This window comes from Trachurus trachurus (genome assembly GCF_905171665.1).
Source record: "Trachurus trachurus genome assembly, chromosome: 24".
NCBI lineage: Eukaryota > Metazoa > Chordata > Actinopteri > Carangiformes > Carangidae > Trachurus > Trachurus trachurus.
In genome coordinates this window covers 23,935,810-23,959,550 of record NC_139910.1, presented here as the reverse complement: position 1 = coordinate 23,959,550, position 23,741 = coordinate 23,935,810, and the positions used below count along the sequence as shown (strand labels likewise).

The 23,741-nt window shown below is 43.3% G+C and overlaps 2 protein-coding genes across 2 annotated transcripts; one reads left to right on the top strand and one right to left on the bottom strand.

Annotated features, from left to right (window-relative positions):
* Positions 1-323: 323 nt before the first annotated feature.
* Positions 324-4,627, top strand: wdcp (WD repeat and coiled coil containing). Its single transcript, XM_084000645.1, has 4 exons — positions 324-447; positions 1,170-3,111; positions 3,495-3,615; positions 4,257-4,627. Exons 2-4 carry the CDS (start codon positions 1,189-1,191, stop codon positions 4,439-4,441), a joined length of 2,229 nt encoding a protein of 742 aa, XP_083856771.1. The 5' UTR covers positions 324-447; positions 1,170-1,188; the 3' UTR covers positions 4,442-4,627.
* An 873-nt stretch (positions 4,628-5,500) lies between these two features.
* Positions 5,501-23,375, bottom strand: mfsd2b (MFSD2 lysolipid transporter B, sphingolipid; the record flags this gene model as incomplete). Its single annotated transcript, XM_084000606.1, has 14 exons — positions 5,501-5,549; positions 6,020-6,196; positions 6,446-6,589; positions 8,043-8,152; positions 8,367-8,450; positions 8,777-8,860; positions 9,413-9,534; positions 10,683-10,773; positions 12,107-12,288; positions 12,425-12,503; positions 14,707-14,830; positions 18,301-18,425; positions 18,543-18,668; positions 23,037-23,375. The coding sequence occupies 14 exons, from the start codon at positions 23,373-23,375 to the stop codon at positions 5,501-5,503; spliced, it is 1,836 nt and encodes a 611-aa protein (XP_083856732.1).
* Between the last annotated feature and the right edge of the window lie 366 nt (positions 23,376-23,741).

Genomic DNA, 23,741 nt, shown 5'->3' with positions numbered 1-23,741 from the left:
CCTATTTACAGTTTTATTTTATTTTATTTTATTAATTTAAACTTTATTTGTTGCACACCATTTACTCAAATATCTTGTGCTGAGGTGACATTAGTAATGTGCTATAAGACAAACAAAGAAAAAAAAAAGTAAAAAAAGAGAATGCAAATATACAACTCCGGGGGTTGTTGTAGACAAAATACAAATGAAATGAGAATGGTGCAAAACATATAAAAGAATACGTGGTGACCTCGGGAGGACAAAATAGTAAAAACTACATTTACATTTCAACTACATATCCCACAATGCACCGCATTAGTCAGTTAGTTTTGCTTCCGGGTCGGTGAAAATGAACGTTGGGGACACATTTTACCGGTAAAATCACTGGTAAAAACTTGAGTAAATAAACGGGAACGCGCGTTCAGTGTCTCACATGGAGTCTCCATGAAGTTTTTGATACTTCCAAAGGTATGTTTGTTTGTTTGTTTGTTTATTTGTTTGAACCTCGACGTCCACAGTTAGTTAATCCGTACTCTGAGGGATAACTGCATGCATGTGAACCTGTTCTCTCCAATGTGAATACATTAGGAAACTAATGTCTGGCAGTCGTGTTTACATTAACTTCATATTAACAACACACGCTGTAACTTCGCCTTAGTAAGATTGTCTTCTGTTATTTCTATGACCTCAATACAGTTGATATATTTTGATTGATATATTCAACTATATTCTCCCGTATTAAGATTATTTTTCACCCTGAATTTGCACGTCTAATTTTAAATGTATTTCTTTGTCTAATTCCGTCGTCATCTCACATTTGATTAGGAGACAAACGCTCATTTTGATGAGGTGATGACCTAGTGTCACTTTCACAGGTCTGAGTGGGTGGATGCTGCGAGCAGACACTCCTACTCAACACATAATATTGTTAAAGCCCCGAGGCCCTAACAGGACCTGTGTGTTGGTTAAGGTCATTCGGGCATAAGCAGCTATAAATGTTCGTCACAACTGCCCCAGCTCAGGCAGAGGGGATTAAGGCATGTACTTGGAAGGAGACACGAGAGAGGCTTTTGCTATTCTTAATCTGCATAGGTAGCAATAGCTACTCCTGTGCAGGACCCATTCAGGTCTCTGTCATCGATGTCAACTGTCTGAGACATATTTTTGTTCTTTTTTTCTCTTCAAACAAGCCCGTTGATACCTACCAGGATGGATCTTGGTAAGGCAAAGCTGCTTAGGACAGGTCTCAACACTCTGCACCAAGCTATCCACCCTGTGCACGGGGTAGCATGGACGGACGGCAAGCAGGTCTGCCTGACATCTCTGTATTTCATCAATGGTGAGGTGAAGTTTGGAGACACCAATGTTATTGGGCAGTTTGAGCATGTCTTCGGGCTCTTCTGGGGCCCTCTGTGCTGCCACGATTCTCCTGCTCTGCTGGCCGTTCAGCACAAGAAGCACATTACTGTGTGGCAACTGCAGCTCAGTGCTCTTGAGCAGAACAAGCTGCTGTGCACCCAGACTTGCGAGATGAGCGAGCCTTTCCCCTTGCTCTCTCAAGGCTGCGTGTGGCATCCAAAACTGGACATTCTGGCTGTGCTGACAAAGAGGGACACGTCTGTACTGTTTTCCGTCAGGGTGGACAACAGGAGAATCAAAGCAGACATCAAAGGTAGTGGACTCATCCACTGTGCCTGCTGGACTAAGGATGGTACGCGCCTGGTGGTGGCTATAGGCAGCGCCCTACACTCTTACATCTGGAATGACATCCAGAAGAGTCTAGTGGCCTGCTCCTTCTGCCCCATCTTTGATGTGGGGGGTTACATATGTGCCATCGAGGCCACTGGGGAGGCGCAAGTAGCTGTGGCGACCGAGCTGCCTCTGGACAAAATCTGTGGGTTAAATGCTGGCATGGCTTTCGATGTGTCGTCAGAAACGGCATCCGTGCAAGGCCAAGGCTCACATGTGGTCATGTCAGATGACGACAATGTCGTGGACTCGAGGAGAAGATCCTTTGAATCGGAGAGGTCCTTCCTCCCCAGCTCAGGCCCTCTGGATCTCACCCACCTCCTGGCGAGGCACCGTCGCTCCGACCCTAGCCCCCTCCTCCACCTACGTCGCAGAGACACTTTGACCGGCTCTGGACAGGACTCCTCGCACCTAATCTTGGTCACATATGAGCGCAAAGTCACCACCACTCGCAAAGTCAGCATCCCGGGGATACTGGTACCGGACATCGTCGCTTTCGACCCACGTGGGTCAACAGTTGCGGTGGCCTCCAACACCTGCAACATGGTGCTGGTGTATTGCATCACGCCCTCCGCAATGCCGAACATTCAGCAGATCTCCCTGCAGGCCAACGAGAGGCCTAAGGGAGTCTGCTTCCTCAACGACAAGATGTTGCTGCTGATGGTGGGCAGGCAGAAGTCCAACGATCCAGCGTTCCTCCCATCTGCTAACACGGATAAATATATTCTCCATCTAATAGCCAAAGAGTTGATGTACAATGGAGACACTCCAATCACGCCACCCCCCTCCGCTCACAACCATGAGTCCATTTCTAACTTCTGCGCAGGGATTAGGAGGCACTCTGAGCACCTGTCCAAGGATGACAGGGAGCGCCAAGGGATAAAGGACTTGGTGTTGCCTGGAGGGGGAGTGATTCGTTCACCAGGGAACAGGCGGAAGCTGGTGGAGGAGGTGAGGAGCGGCGAGCCCAGCCCTGCCACCAGCTCCGTGGACTTCTCCGACCGAGCGTCAGACAGAGCCACCTCCAGTGCCTCCTCCATCACGGTAGAGAACTTCGACATGGACCACGTCAGCCGCATGAGTAGCCTGGTGGTGACCGGCCAGGCCAGCAGGGACTCCAGCCGCGCAAGCTCCCCTCGCTTCGACCAACCGGGGGACAAGTTTCACACGGACCCAACGCTGCCCATGCCCGAGAAGACGTCGGCCACTGCTAAGGAGCGCGGGCTGGAGCAGCTGGTCCACAACATGGAGAGGCTTTTTACTCGCTTTGCAGATGTACAGCAGTGCCTGACAGAGATCAGAGATTACACCCAGAATGGCAAGAAGGCCCTGACCGTCTACCCCAATGCCTCCGAGCCCCCTTATGTCAATGTCACATGCCAGGTACGCTCTCTGCATTCTCTCTGTTTTATCACCTATTATAGATTAAGCATCGCTACGCTGTTTGTGTCCAACTGTGTAGGAAGTTAGTGAGAAGGAGATTTCCCTTTCTTGCTACAATCTCTGTCATGAGCAGCTTTTGTTTTCATGAGGAGCTTAAACAACCTAATCACCTGCAATTTTCCCCTGTAAGGATAAGACAAGTAAAATACCTTGAAGCAATTAATACGCTATGAACACACAAATCTGAAGGTGTTTAAATTGCAGGCATCAGATTAAGGCCTTGATTTACTCGCTGCCATAGCACCCTGCTCACTTCCTTTGATTCATATCCCATGGTGACTGTTTCTCTTTTGTTTTTTCTGTCCTTCGTCATGCACCTGCAGAAGCAGTTATCAGAAAATGTGTTTATTGATGAGCGGAGGCCAGTGCTGCTGTGTGATGGGAAGCTTTGTCTACGAGCCCTCCAAGACCTCTTCAACCTAACTATAGTGGAGATGATGTATGGTACGTGCAGCCTGTGAAATTGAGCCTCTGTTATTTTGATATTTCAGATTCATTGCTGTAAATTAGGCGCCCTATGTCTCTTAAACTGTAGAATAGCTTTGTCTTTACTTTGGGGGCAGTATCTAAGCCGCCTCCTCCAAATCCTATATATTGCATTGCATGTAAGATTAGCCGTGTTGTGACAGAGAGGGTGCAAGGTTAATGAACTAAAACCACTTTGAGGAAACTCTTTGCAGGTCTCCCACTGTGAGTATTTTCAGCAAGCTTATGATGGGCTTCCCCCCAGGAGGTCACCTGGAAGTCATCAAAAAGACTATCTAGTCTTTATAGATTTTTTTTTTTAACGTTTAAATTACCCACTCAGATCTGCATCGTAATTGATACAGAATTTCATTTCCTTGCACAATCTTGGACAATACGTTCTCGTATTGTTCCTCTGTTAACATGCGTAAACTATAATTGGAAGTGATTAAAAGCCTAGGTCAGATTACAAGGTTTTAAACAAAAGCAGCTTAATGTGCATAGTGTTTTGTTGCTGGCCGACTGTCCCCAAGTGACTCATTGCAGAAAGTTACTGCTATCACTGACCATACCGTGCAGTGGTTCATTCCAAGTTAATATTCTTCTGGTTATTTCCCCAGGTCCGCTGTGGGTCGTGCTTGTGGCGGATGCAGACGGCTTTGTGCCTCTGACGTTCAAAGCCAAAGAAGAGCTCACTGTGCGGAACGGGAAGCGGAAAACCCACCTGCGGGCCCCTGGGAGTCCAGATACCTCTTGCCCATCTAGTCCCGCACCAACCAGCACAGCCACGGAGGCCTCAATATAGTGCCTCCTGAACACTCACCTCAGTTTGGACTTGTAAAATCTCCAATATTTAAATATCATTGACAATGCACTCCCTTTGGCTCTTACATTACCCAGAGTTACATATGAAATTTTATTTTTGTGAAAACAGTAGTGAGTTGAAAAGGGCTGCCTTTTCAGAAGTGATGTTTACAAGTTGCTGCTTTGAGATGAAAGCTTCCCCTAAAGAAGCCACACTTTTACTTTTACCTCTCTTCTTCATTTTGACAAAATGCAGTCTCATCAGACCCTCACTGAAGCAGGACTACTGCGCTTGAATCACACTCCACAGCTTTAAGTTGTTGTTTTTTTTGATGTTCAAAATATGTTTTTTTTATTGTAATCTGACTGCCCATGTATTCCGAAACAAGAACAGACATAGGCTAATGTAAGGTGTAAATGGTTTGTTAACTGAAGAAAGCCCCACTCATGTTGCAATTAATTCACTGACCCTCATTTAGGAGTTATGGATGTAATATAAATTCATAAAAACAGTTGAGGGCCTTTTTAAAATAATTTGAGACAGCTCAGTAATTGGACTGGCCACTAGAGGGCACAATGAACCTTCCCTTCATGGCTGCACATTGCTGTCATGTGAGATGATATGATCTGCAGAGAAAAGTGTATCTTTCAATATTAAATATGCATATCTAATGTGTGGTCCTTTGTGTGTTACACATTTTATTCTTGCCACCATCTAATTGGCAAAGAAACACAACACACTCATTTATTGTCTACCAACCCACCTCTACAACATTTATTCATTCCATATCATCAATCCTTTGTAATTATATATCATAAATAAATAACAGTGTTGTAGAGCTAAACACAGCAAATAATAATAATATACATTCATTTATATAAATTAGATAATCTTATATATATCCAAGATGACTATACAGTACATGTGAAAATGAAACAAATAATGTTTACATTAAAACAGTTCAGCTATTTATCAGTGTAATATACACTAATGAACAAACTTCCAGCTGTGCTGCTGGAATACGTGGCTTTTGAAGATTCACTTCATTCAAGATCCAAGTCACACGTTATTCAAATCTTCCATAGTCCTGGAGCTGATGCTTTGTTTCCTGTGGGAGACACAAACATCAGTGTGTTAGATCAATAGCACTGGTAGAAAATACATTCAGGGTATTTGTACTTTACCTAAAGCATTTTATCCCAGAAAAGAAAGATAGATAGATAGATAGATAGATAGATAGATAGATAGATAGATAGATAGATAGATAGATAGATAGATAGATAGATAGATAGATAGATAGATAGATAGATAGATAGATAGATAGATAGGTAGATAGATAGATAGATAGGTAGATAGATAGATAGATAGATAGATAGATAGATAGATAGATAGATAGATAGATAGATAGATAGATAGATAGATAGATAGATAGATGCTTCACTGCACCCTCCTGAAGACATCAAAGACTGTTTACAGGCTGGCTTTTATTCCTGCTGACTGCACTTAATGTGTTACTTGAAAGGTCAAATTGTTCTTTTGTTTTTTTTTCTCTGGTGAAAACCCATGATCTCCACTCACCGTAGCTCCTCCAGGCAGACTTTATTCCTGAGCCGTACGTCTTCACTTATGGGATAGAGGAGTAGGATCATTAAGCCTGTAACAATGAAGGCCACCGGAGCAGCACCAATCAGCAGCTTCAGGGTGTACACTACAGGAGCAGGCTGCTTGCAGGCGCCGGTGTCGTACCCCGCAAACCTACACATACACACACACACACACAACATGGAGAAATCCCATTTAAACACAGTTTACAGGAAATCGACATCCACCCTGACGCTGCAACGCTGCAAATGAGCAAATTCGACACCCTTCACATGATGAATTATGCATCAGGACTGAGTTTAATGCATTTTCTCAAGGTATCATGCCACACTTAAGTGCCTATAGAGAGCATGATGCAGTGTGTAGGTTAATGGTGCATGTGTGATAGCAATGCAGACTTACTCCAGACAGAGGGTGGACACTCCCAGGGAGATGCCGGCTGCAAACTTGGTGAAGAAGACGTAGAACGAGTAGAAGATGGCTTCGTGGCCTTTGGAGTAGGGGTTGGCCAGTCTGAAGTCATCCACCACATCTGGCAGCATAGACCTGGATTAAACACACACACACACATGCAGGAGCGAATGAATCCGAGCTGTTTGTTTTGTTTTATTTGCGCAGGATTTTGTGAGCATGTGTCCGTTGTCTTAAATACTCAGCATCACTCTCCAGAACATGGTAAAAATTTTAAGCTGATGTGTGCCTAAGACCTCCCTCATGCTCTTACTTTAATCATCTTACACAACCGGTCAAGATGCGAGCGGCTGATGATGTGAGGTCTACTTATAGCGCTCTGATAAACTGGTGGGGTAAAATTACAGAGCTAATAACACGATTAGATGATGAGCAGCGGGCGATACCACTGTGGGCTCGATGCGCACACTGGATAAACAATCGTCCCCTTCCAAAATAAATATGCTCCTATGGGAGGTCCCTGTAATTTGGGGTTTCAGGGAGGGGGGTAAGAGATGAGTGAGGAGCAGAGTCTGCCATAGAAACGATTAGGAAACAGATGCAGAGAAGAGGACTCTTCTACCTTTAGCATTGTGTAATCTAATGGTATAGAAGATTTACAGTACATACTGTATATAGGTTGTCTGTAATTCTTAAAAATGACATCACTTCCATGACCGTGACGTGACCTGGCTGAGTGGACGGAGCCGTCTGGGCACCAAGTCACCACTAAGAGCATGTTGGTGCACTATTGTGGTTTGAATAATGACACTTGGCATCAAATCAAAGGAGAGGAACACGAGCAGAGCAGCAGAGCCGCAGCACAGACAAACATATAGAAGAACTGCGTTTGCACAAACACTGTCAGAGGCTTTGTGGATTTTGAATAATCTAAAGATAGGGATGGTATAAACGGATCTAATGTTTTTCACTTCGACGCTGTTTTTTCTTTTGCTCCTTTGTAGTCACTGAGGGGGGTTCCTCGCAACTTACGCAGGGCAGATGGGCAGATGGCGGGGAGACGCCCTAAACGTCCAGACAGACTCTAACGTACATTTAAGTAGCAGTGGTCAATCTAGTCTTCTTTTTGCCCAGTCTGCAAAGTTAGAGGACGTGAGCATCCAGGGTAAAAGAAAACTGTTTGTTCCTCTGGTCTCGTAACAGATGCTGTGTGTGGTCCCAAACTTAATTAGAATATTTGAACCGACACAAAAAGAAATATTCATAAGAGACTTTTAATAGTTTCTATTTGTCTATTTATTCATACATTTTAGGCTTGTCCTTTTATTCTATGGTAATTGTCTGGATTTCTTCCCTTTTAAAATCCTACTTTTTATTCCTGGTTATTTATTCTTTCCTTTTTACTTTTTATTCATGGTTTATGCAAATCTTCTCTCTTTTAGAACTTTATTGTTATTACCAGCAGAGATGTTGTGTAATATTTTATCATTTATATTTCATTGATTGTTATACTGTATGTGTCTTTGGCTGAATGTTGATCCACTTGAGTGCAGTTTGATGCAATTTGCTCTGAAGTGTGGATTCTTACCATGGCAACAGCAGCGAAGCAGCCACACTGAGTCCAGAGGAAACAGCCACAACGTAGGCCACCACCACATTAGGGATGAACACCAGCATCAAGGTGAAGGGCATGATCCACTGGATGGGCAGAAGTTAAAAATGCATTATTGGCTCAGTATTCTTAATGGGATCTCATGCAAAAAGAAAAAAATGTCTTCTGTCAAGAGTCTTGTCAAGTTTATGACAAGTTTATAAGTGAAATATGCTTCCAAGTTCATCCACAAGATGGCACAAACATCAAAGCGTAGCAGTTTTAAAAGCTACTCTACCAAAATAAAAACAGTGTACTCACAGTGATACCACAAAAAGCTGCCGTCTTTTTCCCAAACCTCTGCAGAAACCATTGCCACACTGGGATGCTTATCACAGCAGAAACCTGGGTAAACAGGCACAAGAAGATTAAAAAACCTAAATATGGTTTTTGGGCTTTTGGGGTTTTGGGTTTTGGGGGTATGATTCAGTCTAGTCTGAAATAATAAAAGAATAGCAGTGGGGAACATGAGTCAAAGTTGACCTAATGATAACAATGAGCATCATTGTGAGTCTAAATAAAGGGTTACAAAAACATGTTGAAAAAATGAAATGATTGATGATTCTATGAATTTTATGCTGTTCAGTCAGTTTATGTAGTCATACCAGTATATCTGTGTTATAAACGTCTGGGTGCTTGTGAGGTGAATCAGTGCTAAAAGCTTCACTCACCAGGATTGTCAGCACAATGTTCTGGAAGTGATCCCTCAGGTCGGCGGCGTAGGTGCAGAAGAGGACGAAGTTGCTCTGAACCAGCTGCAAGAATCAGATCAAACATTGAGATATTCAGTCCTGCCTTGTCTACTCAGCGCTGTCGCTGGGCACTCAGCTCTCTGTGCTGTGTGAGTGAGTGCCAAATGAAGTGACTGGAGAAGCTGCTGACGGTGTTTTGCAGTGATTTATTCCCACTCCGGAGCTCGCACGGATGACAACTGACACCTCCTCTGAGATGAGAGGGGCAAAAAATATACAGAAATAGATCCAATGCAAAAGTTGGAAAGTCTGCGTTATTTTTTTTTTCTAGCAGTTTAAACCTGAGGTGTCAAACTTGTAATTTGTAACATCTGTCTACTAGTGACAGACACACGCAGATAGAGCATGGGATGGGGTGGCGGGGGGCTGGTATAACTCTCAAGAGTCCCCAGCCATTAAAACCAGGAGCTTTCAGTAAGTGCTCTTCTATATTGATCAAATCAGCATTGAGCTCCAGCAGTTCTCCCGCACTGTCAGGATCCAGGACTGGCTCCATTTACTGAAACATGGAGTGTCATGTCTCAGAAGTGCTGCCTAAATAAATTTTGCATTTACCTGAATGGCGACAGTGATGAAGAGGAATGCGGCGGTTAGAGTGAGGTACGGCCCGTGTCTCATCACCAGGAGGAAGCCCCTATAGAAGGGGATCTGCTTCTCGGTCCTCGGGGCGTAGGGATCTGTATTGGTTATATGTGGAATAAGAGTATGAGCGTGCTGCGTATCGAATAACACGCAGAAAGAGAAAGGCAGTGGAGCTGCTCACTGGTAATCCTGGAACTGCCCCTGCATTGCAGTGGATGCTCTCTGTCCCACTGAGAGCTGTCATTTACAGAGAATGGCAGATTTCCACAGACTATTTGGAATGACATTCAAGGATCAACATTATGGAGAGGAGTGAAAAAATAACTCTGTGTTATATCGTGTTACCAATGTCAAGACACTTGTTTAGCTTGAACATATAGTATAGAGCCTGCATAAGAAGATTTAGGTTATTTTCATTACAAAAACCAAGCTAGGACTATATCACTGTCAATGTCACACAATCATGTTCCTTCACTGAAGAAGCCAAATTATAGACTGGACCTCGACCCCATCAAGCAAATTTGGGGCGAGTTGTTAAATAACCTGGACAGATCTATTATACATTCAAAGGAAAACCTTTGGCTTGAGTAGTAGAAGGCATATGTTGAAGTTCTCAGGAAATATCGACACTATGCCAGTAAGATGCGCTACTGTAATTGCTGCAAAAGTTGGACATACTGTACAAAATATTAAAGTTAAAAGTGGATAAAAACAGTAGGAGTCACGTCATCTGATTTTGCTCAGAGCAACCATCTGCATATTCCATGGACATTATGAAATTAAATCATGTTTTGGAGGCAAAACAAAGGTCAGGTAGTTTCAGATCTGTCAGCTGTTCTATTAATTTTGGCCACCACTGTATATACTATATACTATTTGAAATTATGAATTTTTGGCTGGTCTTTGTCCTTTGCAGTTAAATATTATGCCTCAAAGACCACTGGCCCAAGCATGTCCCCGAGCTGCTGATTTTCCTGAACTAAACCTGTTCAAAATCCACAATGTGTTCCCGTCTATAGTAAAAAAATAAATTAAAAAAATCCTATGACACATGTATGAGAATATAGCTTCAGATGGCTCGTTTAAATAGGAAACAGTGGCAACAGCATTGCTGAAGCTGGCACCAGTTCATGTTTTGCATTGTGTGCTTAATAAAACACTGATACATCAGTCAATAATCAGTTATAGATGATTAATACTCTCTCTTTTAGTGCAAACATACACACACATACACAAATCTCACCCTCTCTCTCTTTGACTCCCAGGAACATCACCAAGGTGCAGATGAGAAACACTCCTCCAATAACACCGGCGGCGATCATGTACACCTCCTTCTGCAAAGAGAAAGAACAAACATGTAGCCCACATCAATCCATCTCTTCTTACCCAGGCGGCACAATCTATTCTGAGCCTTTCCTCAATCTTTAATTCATTATGTTCTCAAATGCCTTAAAAATTCAAGGCCCTCATTTTTTAACTTGCTATACATCAGTACTGGAAACAAACTGCTGCAGTTGGTGTCAGTTTTTATTTGGCTTTGGTTTGTGAGTTCATTTTGTTTCCTAAGTTTCGACCTGTTTTTAGCATTCATCCGTGTATGATTTATTAGATCTGGCTGTCTGTGTTGTTATTCCACATCGGTTTACAGCGCAGACTTCCTTACACATCACATACACTGTGTAAATACAATTAGAAACAGGAAGAAACCTCGAACAGATCTGTAGCCCCAAAATACAGCCTTAACCATTTAATGCCGAATTACCCCGACAGGAACTGCGCTGCCTTAAACAGCCTCTGTTTGTTTGCTATTTTTCCATGCGGCTCGGCGCGGCGGTTCATTATTATTTATGCACATCAAACACTCCCTGTTTCCGAGGGCAGACTCAAGACGGTGTGCCACCCTCACCAGCGACCGCGGAGGAATTTAGCGGGTGGCTGCAGAGGGTTTGGCTCGGTGAGTGGGTCGCCCCGATAGGGTTCACCCATAATCCATTGGAAAAAGAAGACATTTGAGGCCCAAATAGCTGCGGCGCAACCAAAATCCTGTATGGGACAGTTTGGACTCTGGCTCGTTTCATCTTCACAAACAGTCACATGAGAGATTCACAGCAGTGGTCGTGGTTATTCACAGCTCTGCAAACTGAGATGTGGACTGTGTGCATGTGAATGTGTCCTAACCTTGTTGTCGCTGCAGAAAAGAGCTAATATCTCCATCATAATGAAACTGTGGTGCCTTCAACTGTTCTGAGCGAGATATAAATAGGTCTAATGACTTACAGACCGGAGACCCCTTAATGCAAAGGGGCCACATTTTGGAGCCTGATGGGAGGGAGGAACCCCCCTTTGTGGTCACGAGTGGGGAGCTAACTCAGGATGCCGGGTTCAGATATCAAACAGTGGCGTCTCCTTTCAATCCCGTGGGTTGCACGGGTTAAAACATGAAACCATTTTGGATGTCAGAGCCTGTAGACGTTGTGTAACGAGGACTCGCTTTCGAAACAATCCTCCTTTTCATTCGGATATTTAGCAAAAGTAAACCCTCCCTGAGTACACACCGCAGCTCTAAGTTGGGCGAGAGCGCCGGTGACAGACCGAGTTATTTTCAAACCAACTCCGTGGCCTACTTCGAGCACACCTGGGCTCCTGGCTTGGCACTGTGACACTTACGCTGTGTGACAGGTAGTCCTGAGAGCGCACCAGGCTCTTCACGATCTCTGCCCCGCTGCTGTTGCCAAGGTAACCGGCAGAGATGTTGTGAGTCGGGCAGTGCTTCAGAGTGTGAGCGCTGGCCACAATCTGGCCCTGGATGGCAGCTCCCACAAGTGTCCCCAGCACCTCCATTGTCATTCCTGCCATCACATGATTGAGAATTCAATTATCAGCTTCACTACTTCAAAAGTAAATCGCAAAGGATAGGTGCAGAATTTAAAATGGCAAAGGTAAATCTAGCATCAGGAGACATGAGGCATAATTAAAAAGACTTACGGTAGGCAGTGGCAGAGTCTCTCTCCTTCTGCTCGGTACTAAGGAACATGGTGAGAGCAGAGTAAGGCACATGGAAGCACTGAAAGGAGGAGAAAGACAGAATTATGGTTAAGTTAAAACAGACATAAGTGGTGGTAAGTGGTGGTTGAGCTGAAGTTGGTCAGTCAATTTCAAGTTCAAGCACCTTTATTATCCCCTAGGGGCAATTAGTTTCACAGCCAGTAGTAAAACCATAGAGACAAACATGTATGACAAAACAAAGCCATCAAATCACAACAGGTCATTTAAAATGAATCTTTCAGTCTGTTAGTTCTGCATCTGGGCTGCAGATACTGTATGTGCGTCCGGGAGGAAGTAACCTGTCCTCCATTAAGGATGAATTATCTCAGACTACCATGGAACTGCTGCAAACACTCATGGTCCCCAGAGGATGGATCCTAATGATGTTAGGGGTTCACTTCATCCTTCTTTGGCACCACCATGAGCTAGACTTTCCAGGGAAATGTTCATGAACGAACTGCCATAAAACTTTGACTTTTCCACTAACTTGGTCATGATTAAATAGTGATAAATTGTTAGTGTAATGATGCTTACAACTAAATTTAGGCATGTTCACATTAAAGGCAATTGCATTTGTGTCTAAGTTGAAGGCAACTGGACTTCTTTTGATTCAAAAGGAGTCCAGTTGCATTCAACTTCAGCACTTAAAGACTACGATGACCTGGATGACTGAGAACCTTAAAGGGGAACTATGCAAGATTATTTACCTTACCCATGCTAAGAATGGAAGAATGGAGGCTCTTTGCCTTCTACCTCTTGGCCAAAAACAAACCTTGCAAGACCACAAACGTGCCCTGTAACCTGTAATCTCTTCTTTATGACAGATAAGACTACACAAATACATAATAAAACGTATAGATAATTAATTATATCCACAGCTCCATGGATTGCTTTCTCGCCGACATTGTTGAAAACAAATGCACATGGCCGGGAGGAGGGTTAGCAAAACAGAGGAAAAGGCGACCAGACTTGCATAGTTCCCCTTTAAGGTGTTAGCATTTAGCCCATAGCACCACTGTGTCTGAATAGTACAGCCTTGTTAGCATTCAACGTTTGACTCACAATCAGATGGGAATACCCCGGATATCTTTAGATCTCTTTTATCTGCGCGTTTCCCGTGCGAGATTTACAGTAGGCCGTATATATATCAAAAGCAATCTCTGCAGTTTCCATGTTGGCGAACCTCAGACCTGTTTTCTCCTTCCTCACCACCTCTCTCAGAGAATAGGCGAGCAAACCGAGTCCTGCTTCACTTTGTAATTTACACAAGGGCTCAGTCAGCACTGTGGCCAAACGAGCATACACAGCCACGATGAAAATAAACGCGGCCGAGAAAGGGTTTCTTTTTTTTTTTTTTTCTTTTTTTTGAGGGGCCGCTGCTTCTATACAGCATGTCATTTATGGGGCCTTGAGTGGATGCAAACATTTATAGAATTGAGTGTGCATTACTGGTCAGCACAGATGGAAGTGAGAACGGATTCATTTGATTGAAACCCATTATTAGTCGACGGCATAAACAGATGATTTGCTACGCTCTGACCTCTGTTTACAGACTGCGACCCTCTGAATAATAACAGCCGGCCTGTGCCAGCAAACTTCACACAAACACATACCCAGAGACAATGAAGGGAGGCTAAAAGTGGTAACCAGCATTTACCCAGCAAGAGGTTCCTGGCAGGATTGACCATATACTTATCAAGTAGTTAGAATGACATGCCATTACAGCTCGCCACAGTGCGGCTGCAGCGGTCTACACGCTCTGTAGCACATGTTATATGGGTTACCCCAGAGCAGAGCAGAGTGGAGCGGAGAGAGGGGGAGAGAGATGAATGGACTGGAGCATAATAACAAAAGGAAACCTAAATAACTACACTTCCCCTCTGAGGCGAGGTATCTAAGAGCTCCGGGCTCTAATCTGCCGCTCGTCTCGCAAATCAAAGCGTAAATCCCACCAGGAGCTGTCAGAAGCTGGCATGAGATGACTGCAATCATCTTCACTTCAAACTTTGATTATTCAGAGCATTTGCTGCATTTTATCTATATGTTATGTAATGTGTCATCTCTAAACGATGAGCCTCATCAATTGGAGCTTTTGATGTCTCTCTTTTACTTCATGTGAGTTCCCGCTCAGATGTCTGGAGCATCACACATCAGTCTGGATTTCTTACACATCAAAAAAAAAAAATAAAGACAGGTCAGTGTGAGGGAGCATGCAGACTTACAGTGATGAGGGTTTGGTAGAGGCAGTAGAAACCCAGGTACCAGACGAACCTGCCGCCCATGAAAGGAGGCACGAACCAGAGGAAGAAGTAGGAGACCACCAGGAACGGAGTGCATCCCACCATCCTGCAGAACATAAGGATGTGTTAGGAATAAAAAGGCTCTCACAGTTTTGTATGTATATCTGAATTACATTCACGGTTCTACACTCTAAAAGCAGTCACCATGATCATTTTGAGCTGTCGGCACAGTGATGACAGCGGTTGTGTTACGTAATGCTCAGAGCAGTGTTAAAAATCAGGCCATATTTCAGGCAGATTACAGTGAGACTAAGCTGACTGCTCAATGATTATGTTGTTGTAAGTATGATAGGAATCTGTCCTGGGCAGGACAGGCCAGCAGGGAAATACCACACTATACCAAACCCACACATATCATTCAAACACACGCACGCACGCACGCACACACACACACACACATACTGTATATATATATTTATATAAATATGCAGTATACACTCAAGCAAATGCAGCATGAAGCAGTTCTGCTGCGTTGTGTTTTTCTCAGAACTTGGAGCGATACAGTGTGTGGGCTATGTATAATTCATAAGTAAACAACTGGTATGTGTCATTATGGTCAAAGTGAACAGCTGTGTGTTTCAGAGGGAAGAAAAAAAAAGGGCAGATTGTGGATGATCTACGATATGACACATCTGCAAACACAGATAAATCATCCACCCTCTACTTCCTTTTCCTTTCCTTTAAAAAGCAAAAGGAGTTTGTTTGTCGGATGGCCCAGAGCCTGGAGCACTGAGCAGCTGTAACACCGGGACATCTACAGGTGAAAAATAAAGCCACAGATGGAATTTGGGTGACTGTGACAAACCCTGCGGTTTACGCTGACCTCTGACCTGCTCTGCACTGTGAATGATGAAGAGAGAAAGTGGGAGAAAGAGGTAGAGAGAGGCCAGTTACGGTCATTTCTAGCATCGTCCAGCCAGCCCACCTCACTCTCCTCCTGATTGTTTGCTTAAACAAAGGCGGCTGACAACGCTGGTGCTGCAGTATTGACCGCTTGGTCATGGGAGCAATGAAAGGGCCCCGGGGCCGGGGTGAATGGGACAGTTAGAATGTTCCTGCAAGATGACTGTGTTCGGGGAGAGGCAACAAAGGCACATTCGCAAAAAAACACTCGCATACTTTCTCACACATCAGAGAGACGCATGAATGCGCAGCCACACCTGTAACAATGCTTGGCACAGTCTTAATTAAGCCAGAGCTCCTTGATAGGAGACCGGCACTTATCGTTCTCTCCTCACTGACTTGCTGAGGACACTTACAGCATGTTAATTAGATGATGTGCAGTGGGACAGAGGGGATTTAGAAAAGCTTAATAGTGGTAATTTTCCTCCGTGCTGCTAAGTAACAAAGATACTTGAGTATTTCCATTATACTTCTACTTCATTGCAACTCAGAGGCATTTCCTTTTACTGCCTTATATATTCTACACATTTTTCTTCCTAGTCAAAACAATGCAACAAAGCCACAAAAGACTTTATACATATATACAGTATATACTTTTTTTTCTCACAGAAGCAGTCTTACTCCCCTTTTAGGAGCTGACATGTCAAAAACAATGGATAAACTCATTTTAAAACTGTGGTTCTCCACCTGTTTTGTCTGAGTTGCACCACTGTTTATAGGTGTCAGATGTCTATGTGTTGTTGGCAGGGCCACCAAACCTCTCAGATGGTTATCATTTAAATAACTGTTTAACAACCAAACAGCCAATTAGATTTAAAAAAAAAAAATCTATATATATATCTATATATATATAGATATATATACTGTATATATTGCAGAAAACCTCTTTCCTTCTTTCTTTCTGTTCTCCATCTTTCCTTTTCCTCTTTTTTTTTTTTACTCAAGTTGGTTTTTAAATACAAGATTATACATGTAAGTGAGTAATCATTGGTAATTTTTTAAAGTAAAACAGGCCTTTATTCACCACTGATGTACCATTATGTTTGTCTTTCAATAACAACTCTCTCACAGTTCTGCCCGCCGCTGGGATGGTACATCACTACAATCACACAATAATAAACACTGCAACACCCAAGGGGGCCTGTTGGGCCGAATGACTCCATCCTAAAGAACTAGCAGAGATAAAAATCGCTTTATGTCTTAATGTGACAGTCAGAAGGGAAGGAGCAGTTCCTGCAGGACAGGGCAGAGGGGACTTTCCAGAGGGGTAAAAACTAAGGGAGTGGTGTGCACTCTTAACACAAACACTGATGAACACACATTTAAAATACCCACATACACAAACACACACACCTACAGCTTCCCCGGGGTAATCAAAGCTGATTTAACAGCCATCAGCATCTGTCTGCTACTGAGCCCGGCTGGCTGGCCACAGTGGACTTGGTCCCCCTCCAGCACTGTCAGCTTGTGTGTAATCTATGGTTTATAATGCAGTAGGCATTAGATACTGGCAGTGTAATTACACTAAATGTCACGCTAGTGTGTTCAAAAGACATATCCTGCACACACACACACACACGCGCACACATACACAGCCGGTTATAAAATCATCTTTGAAAATGGTGATTATGAAAATGGTGGCAACAGCTTCGTATAATCCACAACTATAATCACAGTGTAAACTGCGCTTGCTTATAAAGACTGTGAGATACTGGGAACATCTTTCAAACAAAAGAAGAAGGAAGCTGGACGATGCCCAAAAGTGAGATGAGGTGTTTCATAAAGGTAATAAAATGTGACGGAGCAGGAAGCTGCTGTGTGACATGTCAATTGTGCACAGTAGCAGAAGATTTATGAAAGAATGCCTCAACAATTCTTTGGCCATGAAACTGTGGCCTGGCATCAAAAGGCGAGGAGCGCCCCACGCCCTTTGCAGAGCACAGTATGTATAGCTCACGAGAAGGGAGTGCCGGGAACAATGTAATTAACGCACAATGGCTGTTTATGCAAAACCCAATCCTCAGGTGAGAAGCGAATTTATTTCAAAACCGCTCGAAACTGGAGCACATGGTTTGTTTTTGTTGAGATTCCGCACAAACATTAGCATCATGTAGCGACCATAATTAAGTCTGAGAGAGTGGGAGCGAGCCAAAACATGTTTCATAATCTGTCGACAAATTACAGTCCTTTATGCAGGTTTATCCGCATGTAAACAGAAGCCCCGTGCCATGTGTTCACTAAGGAGAGGAGGAACACTTTGCCCAAGGTTATTAACTTAAATAATGAAATAAATAAACAAGCAGCGGGCGCTTACATAACTTATAAGCTGAGGAGCAGAGCTGAGCCCAACATGTCACCTGTCTTGTGGCTGTTAGAACTGCTTGAAAATGTCAAAGTCATATTTTTTTTGTCTTATAAACAGCATTAAGTTTGTAGAAGTTTAATTTTGTGTCAATAAGCAGCAATAGTCCATTCATCTTATTAGTTTTTCTCTGATTTTGTCAGGACAGCTGAAGCCGACAACACTTAACTGAAAAAATACAGGAACAACAAGAAAGCGTTAGAAATAGAGATACACAGGAGTTTCCTGTATGGGCGGTGAGGTGAGCTTACCATGGCATGAGTCTGCCAATCTTGGTCCATCTGCTCTTTGTAATGAAGAACCCAACGACAGGGTCGGTCACTGCACCCCAGGCTTTACCAATGAACAGCACCATGGAGGCCTGGAAGGCTGTGATCTGCACAACAGGGACAGATTGGAGTTAAACATTTGTGCCCCATTTATTCACACACTGGATCCACGGAGACACTCTGTTCTTGTTCTTGTTGGCCCTGCATGTTAATAACACATTTACCTGAGCGACATCGAGCAGGTAGATCTGCAGGAAGAACGCCGTGGCGCTGGCAGCCACCTCCTTGGGCGCGCCGCCGATGGCAAAACACAGCTTGCTGCATAACGTCAACTGGTGGCTCAAGTCGGTCTGTGAAAAGACAAAGTGACAAGGAAGGGAGGGGGGGAGTTAATAAGATAATGGGTGTCTTTGCAGGTCAGGCTGCTAATGAGCAAATTAACTTTTCTGCACTGCAAGCGTTCTTATGAAGACTCTCAGTTCAGGTGGGAACAGGAAGTGAGGGGAACAAAAGATGCCATCCACTATAAAAAAAAATGCGGACATAAACACACAGTCGAACAATCTACAAGTACAATGTAACTATTAGGTTATTACATACAAAACTGTAATGCATGCAGACATATCCATGATGCAACCTTGTATTCAAGAGAAAGGCCAATAGATGTAATATTTATGATAAGAATATATTCATAATGTAATCAGAATAAGTTTAGATCATGATTAATATGTGATGTGACTTTTTCATCAGACTCATTCTAGGAAAAGGAAGTCAGGAATATAAATAGAAGAATTCTCATTCTCATTTTGTCAACCAACAAGAGGGAGGATGATTCAGCCTCGACATGATGAACTCTTAAAGTTTCTATTACATAACAATGAATAGGATATCACAGCATCAAACTCAGCTTAAATGTGGTATTTTAAACTGAAATCCATCCCTAAAATCCAACCGGCAAAACAAACTTTCATTTCTTTTAATTCTAGCCTCGTTCCATGAAAACGTTGAATAATTTCACAATTTCGGCAAACACTGAGCAAATTCTTGCTCACGCTTACAGCGAAAACCTCTTCCCAGACACGACACACACAATTGAGGCGTGTCATTTCATTATAACTTAGGCCATGAGAACAGACTCATGACTCACAAATACTGAATCCTGTAGTCATTCATTCACAATCCTTTTCTATTACAATTCTATTTCAGGTGCTCTAAAAATAACATTCTTCCCCGGTGTCGCATCAGCAAAGTGATACAGAGGCATGTAAAGGATATCACACGCCTGTGATGACCATGTATGTACAAGATGATCTGTTTTCTCTTTAATACCACTCCCTAATAGTCTTAGATATCCTGTCTTCCAATACAAGACGTAACTGTGTGTGTACAACAGAGAATCAGAAGGAGAACCCCTGTTGGCTGTTTGCCTTGTGGTCTATCTGTGCAGACACTGAGGCACATGGAGGAGCCTGAGAAACCCACCAAGTCGTCCACAGCTCCGTTTCCCCTCGCCATGCCCTGCTAAAACCATCAGGCACGTGACTTGATGAGTGTGTTTGTGGGTGTTTTGTGTGTATGCGCGTGTGTGTGAACTGAGGAGGGCAAGCTTTCATCTTCACACATGAATAAGACAAGACACCAGAGTCTAGAGAACCCAATATTTATGGCCGTCTCTGAGACATATCAGCCTTTTTGCCCCCCCCCCCAACTTTGTCTGTACAACCTTTGGTGTCAGACACACACACACATAGGAAACAGTGTCGCCCCACATCCAGTGGCCCATGGCTTGGCCCGCAGCTGCTCCCCTCACAGCGTTATGAAAGAAGGAAATCACCAAAGTAACCACAGCCGCGACCGACACACTGTTATTATCCGGCTCACGTTTTCTCTTCCTCCTTTTTTCGCCCCCATCAAAACATGGAGGGGTTCGAGAACGACAATTACCAGGAGGGAGGTGTGTAATTATTCAATCCCAAGACAAGCGGGTCAGAGGTAAGTAAAGGCTGCGCAGCGGTCCCAACTTCAAAACTCTCTCTTCTTCCACTCTCACTGCAATTACCCCTAATTGGAGAGAAAAAAATCAAAGTCTTTGGTGTCTGGAGAATGCTGCTTAACTGATGATGTGCAAAAATACTCTGTGCACCCAAGCTCCACTCTCTCTCTCTCTCTCTCTCTCTCTCTCTCTCTCTCTCTCTCTCTCTTTTACTCTAAACACTTATTCTTTCCCTCCAAACTCTTACTCTCCATCTTTCATTACTGAGTTCTTATCATCAAAGAGGATAAACAGGATGTCCCGTCTACTGTTGTCTGGATGCACAAGCAAAACCTCATGCACACATCTCGACGTCATATAGGAAACACATGGCTCGGAGTAAAGGGCGCATCTGCAAAGTTCAGACTGTCAATAAGCAAAGGGACAAGGACAGATAAGACTAATCTCCAAAGTTAATGAATCCTTAACTGTTGAGTGGGGAAACAATTTCCAATGCCTGAACTGCACTGCAAGTAATTTAAATCAGTTTTGAGGATAATTGCAAAGAAAAGAGGAGGGTCAGGGGGGGGGGGGGGGGCTCCTGAAGCAGCTTAGCTATACGCTCCAAATAAAATGAGCGCACTTAGTATTTGCATGTTAAAGTTAAGCTGGTAAAATGGATCCATAAAGCAGTTTAAATGTTGATTCCGCAAAGGATTTTTCTGATGGTTCTGGGCATCAAGGTCATAATATGGATTCAGTGGTCAACAGATTACGGATTATGAGTATAGGAAAGGTTGATAATGGCAGTGATGGCAGCACCTGTTTATTTAATTTTGATTTATAAACTCTGTTCTATTGTAAATTGCTCCATCTGCATGGTTATCATTACAGTTGCACAGCATACCTGTGTGATTGATCGGAAGCGTCTTTGTAATATGCTGTGACGGTTTACTGTTGACAGATTTATCACTTTGTCACATTCCCACAAGGAGAAAAGCTTTGATGTCCCGCTCAGGCATCCTTATTGGTCATGTACCATGCATATACAAGTCTTTCAGGGGACAATGCACTGTCCTCCAAGCACCATGAGGGAATTCAGCATCTCTTAGCACCAGATGTAAATATACTGTATTCATTTTGTTTTAAGTTTTTAAGTTTCTTGTGTTTACTAAACTGTTTGTTCATTTTTCAGTGAAATGTGATTAGCATATTCCCAGCATGCATTGTTCAGGGGATAGAAGAACTCCATTGGGTTCCTTGTATGAAGACAGAATAAACAACAGAAACTTGCTGTGTGTCTGTGATGCATATTGAGTCACAATTGTTTCCTCCGCTATCAAGGGAAACAATCTGCTAATGAGTGAAAACGAACTGCTTTTCACAGAGAACACATTCCCATGCAAAATTGATTTCTAAGAAAAGGAGTAGCAGTGGTAAATTAATTTGTGTTTCCATCCACTACTGTCATGTACGTTCTGAAGTGGAGTATGTTCAGATAAGCATCTGACAGACAAAGAGGTAATGTAATTTAAAGAATAACAGTCACATGTCAAACAATTGAAAATGATAATGTGTTGTTTATGTGCATTTCATTATTATTTTGTAGGTACGGTTACACACTGAGTTTTTTGCCACCAAATTTGAATACTTTTTTTCCCCCTTGAAAAAACTGTCAAGACAAATTACCAGTGATAAAGCAAACTTATATCTCATCTAAGCCTGTTTTTTTCAAGGTCAGTGAACCTAACACAGCTACAACAACTCAAGTGGCAAAAGGCACTTATTCAAGTTAAGCTTGTTTAGCTCATGGACAGTACAGTAGCATGTAAATTGGTTTTCCAATGTCCCCATTGGTCAAATTCTGTCGTCTTCAGTAAAGCCATGTTCACAATTACAAATGCACATATAGTCAAGGTAAAATAAACAGACAAACAAAAAAAACATTGCATATTAGATGGAGGTTTGGCAGAGAGGAGACAGTTGAAGAACTGGTTAGATTGTTGATGCAATGCTGGTTCTTGGTACCCTGAGCCACTGAAAGTGGGTGACTAACCGCCGTGGCACTTAATGACAACAATATCTGAAACAATGTCTGCATGATATGGTATCATGTTGAGACATGTTTCTCTGCTTGTGCAGCATCAGTCTTCACAAACATTCTTATCACATACCAATGGCATCATCATGTTGCTTTCCCACACTTAAGATAAATAGCACAATACAAAACCAAAAATTACAGGGAAGTTAGAGTCACAAAATCTGAGTAAACCATTCCTTTCTACTATCTGTCCACTGTTTACTTCCTGTTATGGCTGCAATTTCAACTGTCCTCACCACCAAAGTCCACTGATATCGCTCCCATCAGACTAAAAGAAAGCAATCATCAAGATAGTCACCCCATCAATGGGAATAACTCTCACATGAAAACAATCAACTTCCAGGCTTTGACTCCACAATCTGGGGGATTACAGTTCACAGGAAAACAATGCAGCTGATTAATCACAAACAGATAAGCGACTAAACAGATCACACTTTCCATCTTTCCCCCATCTCCATCCAATCATGCAAAGTCACTCACAGCCAAACTAAGCTGCAAACAAACACACCAGATGAAATTGAAAACATCAGCTCAGTTGGGTGTCTTAACAGAAGGGTCACATCAGTGAGTTAAACATGCCACTACATGTGATGACAACCTGTAAAGGGAAAACACACAAAAAGCACAACAAACAGGTGATCTTACCTGCTGAGGGGTTTTGGGGAACAGCGGTTCAGTGGGCTTGATGAGCTTCACGGAGCTCTGCACTCCCTTCTCTCCCTTGGTCATGGCTGAGAGGCTGTGTGTGAGGCGGCAGCCGTACTTCTGAGGCTGTGTGTGCGCCAGAGTGTGGAAGTGAGTGTGGCTGTGACTCCTTGTGTGAGCAACGGCACGAGGAGCCTGCCACTGGGTGGTGTAGGTCAGAGGCTGAAACTGGATGTGGCTCTGACTCCGGGTGTGTGCGTGTTGCGCGTGATTGACAGCTCCGGAGGCTGGGAGCTCCTCCTGCTCCTCTGTCACAACTCTGCCGCTTTCTGTCGCCATTCACATGCTGTTGTGCTCTGGAATGAGGCCAGGAGGGAAGAGAAAAAGTCAGACAGGCACACAAAATGCAAAGACACTATAGACTGCACACGCATACACTCAATAACAAGTATGTAGTGCAACATAGAAGCACAAGAATGCAGCCACATAATGTATGAGCACAGACAAAGACATGCTCTTTGGAAAAAACATACCTAAACAGGACAGTGCACAAGAGAACAGATGAATACAGCTGCAGGAGAATGCAACAAGAAATATCTCTCTCTCTCACGCATGGACACAGTGTACCTTATGCGACCTTTTCAAATATACAGTCCACTTAAAGTCACTCAGGTTACCATCATCTGCTGTATGTGGCAGCCCTGC

What these genes read in the sequence shown, in the direction of transcription:
- wdcp (XM_084000645.1), top strand. Translation starts at nt 1,189, where the DNA reads ATGGATCTTGGTAAGGCAAAGCTGCTTAGGACAGGTCTCAACACTCTG. An exon ending in ATGTCAATGTCACATGCCAG is followed by an intron (nt 3,112 to 3,494) that starts GTACGCTCTCTG and finishes ATGCACCTGCAG; the next exon opens with AAGCAGTTATCAGAAAATGT. An exon ending in TATAGTGGAGATGATGTATG is followed by an intron (nt 3,616 to 4,256) that starts GTACGTGCAGCC and finishes TTATTTCCCCAG; the next exon opens with GTCCGCTGTGGGTCGTGCTT.